We start from the raw sequence: 6,473 nt of genomic DNA, 5'->3' as shown, positions 1-6,473 counted from the left end.
TATATTTATTTAAATGTAATGCAAATGGAAATTCTTCAATACTCTGATCTTTCACAGTATACAGAAGTAGGAAAAATTGACAATATTAATAAAGCAATTGTTGCTAATTCTTTGAATTGACTTGATTCTTGGTCAACGTATAACTTCGACCAAATTTTTTAACCGTGGTATTATTAAAATGGTTTGTAAGTACTTGGTCATGCCGTATTTCTAATAACGCATATTTAACGTTAGCCCAGTTAATTATAATTAAAATAAATACTGAAAATGATGTTGGTGACCGCACATGAGAAACACTAGTGACTAGAGTCTAACTGGATGAGGTATACCTACATGTTGTTTTGGATCTACAATCAGGTATGAATCTTGATTAGGTAGGTACCTCCGGGATATATTTCCACACATGCCTGAACTGCACTGTGGTTTCCCAGTTTTGGACCTAATGTAACTCTCAATTAACACAATCAAACCACCTCAACTTGCATACTATATATTGTGTTGTTCATTCCACTTATATGTCTATTATTTATTCTAAAACGTTACAAGTAGGTAGTATGGGTAAAAGAATAATTGAAAACTCTTAATTTGATATTGGCATTTTTTTTTATTTACTCAAAACAAAACAAAACATCTATATAATTTGTTTGATAACATGACAGATACGTATTCTTGATATTATTGTTAGATTAGAAAATTATTTTTAATATATCAATTGTTAATGAAAGATAGGACCTCATTCAACAATATATTTACATGAACCACATGTTATCAGTTATCAGATATGATTATAATATCTTTCTCATGAATTAATTATTGATTTTTTTTCCTATTTAGACAAAAATCATAGGTACATGAAGAAATCCTAAAATGCAGATATTATATTCTTACAACATAACAAAAAGGTTGAAACCTAAGTAACTTTGTTGATTAATAAAATATATTTTGATACCGTAATCAAGGAAATGCAAATGAAGAAAGTATTCCGAGCAACTCACATACCAAATATTGTCATAGAATGTTTTGAATCGATATTTCCTATTGAGAGTTATTAAGTAGATTAGTTTGAAAATGTCTGAAAACAGTGGATATTGCAGCATTTTTACATATTTAAATGTTTGATCGAAAAGAAACTAACAAATATTATATTAACATATCGACGATCTATTTTGTAAAACTCAGTTTTAGTAAAAATATTTTATATTGAATTGTATTACTTATCGAATATTTATGGGAGAGTATTTTATATTGCACCACCTTGTGAATATTTGATCCTGTACTTTTAATATAAAGCAACAAGTAGATAAATTAGTTGATTACCTAATTACCTACGACATGTATTAATATAAATTACATATAAATGGCATTTAATATGAGTTTACCAAAAAAAAGTAGGTACACACCGTACAATTTACCCAACCGGTTTGCTATATTGTACCAAGAGTATGTAATCGTACATTAGGTGTGAATATTACGAAGCATTAGAGACAGAAAAAAATAGTTAGTATATATTATTACTTATAACGTTACTAACATGAAAATAATCAACTATAAAAGAATATATTATTATCAAGTCAATAATGATACAATAATATTATGTATGAGATAAAAGCTTGATTTTTTCTTAAAACAATTGTTACAGATATCTGGGATTCTAGTGCATGCTTCACCTAACCTTGATATATAACTCAACACGCGTATTATATCCATTATATCGTGAGTATAATATTATTATCATAGACATATTAACCAAGAACAGCACAAAATAAAAATTATAAACATCCAAATTACCTACAAGGAATCATTTTGTGTAGAGGACTGTGTTCATTGTTTACATTTTTTGATTTTTGTAGTTATATTTATTTAAGTCAAAAATTAGGCGGTTTTCTATTGTCTTATAAAAAAGTTTTGAATTTTCGATTTTTATGCAAACTTTACTGGACAAATAAATGTGTTCCAAATCACGTTCTTATGAAACTCCAAATTTTGGGCTGAATGACATGTTCCCATCGTTTATGTATATATTTTAGATAAAGTGTTAAAAAATGTAGGTATCGTTGTGAATATAAATATAAGTTTGTAACAGTTTTTCTTGCACCTACGCCACTGCTCGCGAATGCACTCCGTCACTTTCATCTGCACTCACACCCTCTTACTCTCTCTCCCACTCACTAACACATCGTTGCAACTGCGTCCGTACAGTATGACACAACACCAACACATGCAGCCGTAGGGCGAAAACTCACAAATTCACTCACATTTTCACAACTTTTCTATTCCGCGGCCAGTCGAGTTGCATCACGCATTCTGCTAGTATCGCCTGGCACTCCGTCGCGGATGGACGTGCATCGGCTAGGTTGACACTTGTTTATTATAAACAAATCGCTGGTTCGAAATTTGAAAAATATATATTCGAGGGACGTACTGGATTTTTTGACAGTTGACGTCGTGAAAATTCACACACGCACGCATTCGAGGGAAAAAAATTTTTTTCGTGAAAAACTATGTTAAATATTTTTCCTTCAAAACAAAACTTTTGATACGTCTTCTCCTATAAGTTTCGTGTAGAGTTTTTATAAAACTTTTGTGAACTTTAAAAAAAAAATATCTGCAGTTGGCCTGTGATTTATGGTATTAGTAATGGTGCTTTCTAATACAATGTTATTAATTTAATAAATATTATAAACACGTATTAACAAAATAAAAACAGCATTTAAAATAAGATTTTCTTGGCGTTTAAAAACAAACTACACTACAATCGGGGTTAGATTACTAACCTAAATTTTCCGCATTATTTTTTTTGATAAAAATAAAAAGTAATCGACAGTTAAGTTGCGTGAAATATAAAAGAATTTGATACGTGAAGAAAAACTGTAAATCAGTGTTTAAAATAATCAATCAAAACAATCAAAGTGAAAAAAAACAAGCTGGACCTGTTAATAATATTTTTTTTTTTTGTGGAAACATTAATAAATATATATCAATAAATACAGTGAAATTTTGGTAGTATTGTGGTGAAACAAAAACACATTAATCGGCATTAAAAAGGTATCGGTGGATGCAGTAACAATAGTTACTCACTGTAAATCAGTCGTAAATTTCTGGCAAGTTTTTGGCATTTTGACAAACGCATAATTCGCGAAACCGTTAACTATCTTGTCAGCTACAGAATTTATAAATCATGTGTGCGAACTGATCACTGCATCACAAAGTGAAGTGGGGAAGTGGATATATTTCTTTATAATCGTCCAGGACTATACTACTGTTAAACAAAATGGAATCTCCGCAGATGTATGACAGCGGCGGGCAGGTCGGAGGGGGTGGCCAGGGTGGGCCAAATGACATGAAAAAACCTTCAGGACCCCCAAATAACAACAACAACCAAGCTAACGCCGTAAACCACAACGCACCCCTACCTCACAGGCCCAGGCATTTACCGCAATATCAACATCCTGAATTGGATGAGTTAACTGGACAAGAAATCAGTCTCGACCTCCAGCACTTAATAGAAGATCAGTTTAGAGATCAAGAAGGGTTAGCTCTGTTACAAGAGATTTTACCGGGGGGCAGAGCGAATCCTGCCGTAAATGGAGTGTTCCCAAGGACAACTTTAGCATATATGCCGCAAGGAGTACATCAAGGAGCGTATCCACCGGATCCTCCCAATGACTCAGCGCCAGTTAAAGAAGAACCGCCAGAACCTCATGATTATAGAAGACAATGCCAGCAAGGTGGGCCTTTGCCTTTGCCCCCTGCGCCCTTCGCACCTGCAGCGCCTTTTCCAACTGGTGGATCATACGCGACTAACGGTGCCGGAGGAAGTTTTCTACCGCCCGGCGCACCACCCCATCTTGCATTAAAACACAAAAGTTTACACTCCCATTCTCATGGACATAATTCAGCAGCCGCACGAAGACATGCCGGCAAAGCATTAGACAAAGGGACAGACGAATACAGAAGAAGAAGAGAAAGGAACAACATCGCCGTAAGAAAGAGTCGCGAAAAGGCGAAGGTCCGCTCGCGGGAAGTAGAAGAAAAAGTTAAATGCCTCATGAGGGAAAAGGACTCGCTTTTCAAGAGACTGGAAGCGGTTTCCGCCGAGCTTAGCCTTCATAAGCAGATGTACGTGCACCTGATGAACCTGAACCATCCGGAGATCACGGACCTCTGCCGCAGCATGCTGAACCTCGGCAATGGACCTGATCATCCCATGTAGCGGGTAAGGGTACCTGACCTTTCATAGGTCGCAAACCATCAGGTCAGTCCTCCAGCGGCGCGGGAGCCGGAAAAACAGAGATCTCCAACCAGCTTATTGTACTTCTTATCACGTAGCAAAAACAACGAAGTTTTAAAAATAATTTTAATTAGCTCACACGAAGACAACATTCATATCGTAGGTTGTACATATATTTTTTTGTAATAAACGTAGGTTTTAATGGACTTCAAATCAATGTTGTTTAAAATAGCAAAACCAAAAACTGAAAACAAGTGAAGGTTTATCGTGGACAAGTAAAGTAAAGTTGTATAAATTTTATTTTTTAGAACTGATTCGGGCTACTGTTATTTTAGGTATTTTAATTTCTACTTTCTGTTCTATACGTTTCCATTATATAATAATACATTATACATATTGCCTTAATAATTTATAAAAAAAACTGTTTTAAGATTGTTTAAACATTACAAAGTAAACGCCGATTCTTCAAATATATAAAATGTAACTGATTTTTATTAACACTCATTTCCAACGTAATCCATATTATATTAATAATATATTACTTGTAAACTTTTCCTACAATTCACTATTTTCCTATCTTTTTTTATTTACTTACATCGAGGTGTGGCGATTTATTTCTATGGTAATCATTCAAATTATCTAATATCATTTTGACCTAATTTACACATCAAGTTTTCACATTCATAAATTATTATCTGCACTGTTTTGGCAGTGAAAGCTTATCTATCATGCTTCCTTCACTATTTAATGGTATTATTTTTTTTTCATATCAAAATATCATTAAGTATTATTAGTTGGAATACAATCAACATATTAATACTGGTATTAAAACATGATAAGTATGGAGATACACAATCTGTCAGTATCTTACCACTTAGGTATCTACAACTTATTATAAATAACCAATAAAATATTTTCTATTTTGAAAGCTCCAAATTAATAATATTATTCTATCATAACTTTACAAGCACGTACCTATGTGCTAAAACTTCATTTTAAAGGTTTTAAGATAGAGTTTTTGTTAATTATATAGTTTTCGAGTCCCTACTCAAATAGCTATTTAAAATTGTAGATTTAACAAATAATACTTTATTTCAAAACTACCAATATACTTTGCGTGATAATGAAGCGCTTAATAATGCTGTAATATAAAATTGTAACGATTTTAAAGATTCTTATGTTTGCTTACCTATTATATATTTTTATGCACGTATTTCCTATTATTTATCTTTATATTGGCACTACCTTCATAAACTTCTACATAAAATAATTATAGTATCTACCTGTTGAAATAGGCGAAAGCGGTTCTAATACTTACGCTTATTTCAACGTATTTTATGTTTTTATATATTATTGCTTGCAGAAAGTCACATACTATATAGGTAGTAGGTAGGTACATCGTATATTCTAAAGATAAGCTTAATATATTTTATTGCTTGGTACAAAATTGCACTTTTAGAGAAAATCGTCACTTTAAAGGCTATTGTTAAAGTACAGCTCAAATTGGAATCTATATTATTTATGATTAAATGTACCTATACATATATAATCACAATTTCTTGATTCGTATAACTAATTCAGATATTCAATAAAAGCTCCCAATTTTGTTTCCACAAAATCTCATAGTGAGTTTTTCTTTTGATGCGATGATAGATATCATCTAATGCTTTCTATACCTACATTCAATAATAATTATAACAATCTTAAATAATATAGTAATACAATACTTCCTACTATCCCTAATACTATGAGTAATTAATTTCCTTTAACTTTCTTTTCCAAGTGTCATTCGAGCTCTATTGTTACACTCTACAGTTATATTATGTAAATATTTATATATATAATATATTTAAATGAATTATTTAGAGATTGTGTAAGTAATATAATACCCTACGCATATTTGCTAACTTACCAGACTTAATAACATTCTTAAGTATATATATAGTACCTACCTGATTTACTTACTAAACCGTCTATCTGTAGTACATAATCTGTCACTTTCATAAACTGTTATTATATTCTATTGCTGAATGTTTTACTACTATATCGCTCTCTTACTCTCCCCTCTCTTACAACTATCAACATTATAAACTCACACTGGGTATTTCGGTACTTGTACTTGATAATGTATATGACGTAAACGAAACACGTTTCGTATGAAATTTTTCTTTCAAAGGCTTGGAAAATCTTCTACAATTACACTTTTTATAAAAAAAAAAAAAATTTTCCTCCTCTTCTTCGA

General features: G+C 32.0%; 1 protein-coding gene across 1 annotated transcript; it reads left to right on the top strand.

Moving 5' to 3' along the window:
• The first annotated feature begins 3,271 nt into the window (after positions 1 to 3,271).
• On the top strand, positions 3,272 to 4,213 carry slbo (CCAAT enhancer binding protein alpha slow border cells). Its single transcript, XM_085940149.1, has one exon. It carries the CDS (start codon positions 3,272 to 3,274, stop codon positions 4,211 to 4,213), a length of 942 nt encoding a protein of 313 aa, XP_085796275.1.
• Positions 4,214 to 6,473: the final 2,260 nt, after the last annotated feature.

The sequence above is a fragment of the Rhyacophila brunnea genome, unplaced genomic scaffold, assembly GCF_057557595.1.
Source record: "Rhyacophila brunnea isolate RB1 unplaced genomic scaffold, BYU_Rbru_1.0 scaffold_12, whole genome shotgun sequence".
Taxonomy (NCBI): Eukaryota; Metazoa; Arthropoda; class Insecta; order Trichoptera; family Rhyacophilidae; genus Rhyacophila; species Rhyacophila brunnea.
Note: the sequence above shows the minus strand (reverse complement) of the source record. Positions and strands in the feature narration are given on the sequence as shown.

What these genes read in the sequence shown, in the direction of transcription:
- slbo (XM_085940149.1), top strand. Translation starts at nt 3,272, where the DNA reads ATGGAATCTCCGCAGATGTATGACAGCGGCGGGCAGGTCGGAGGGGGT.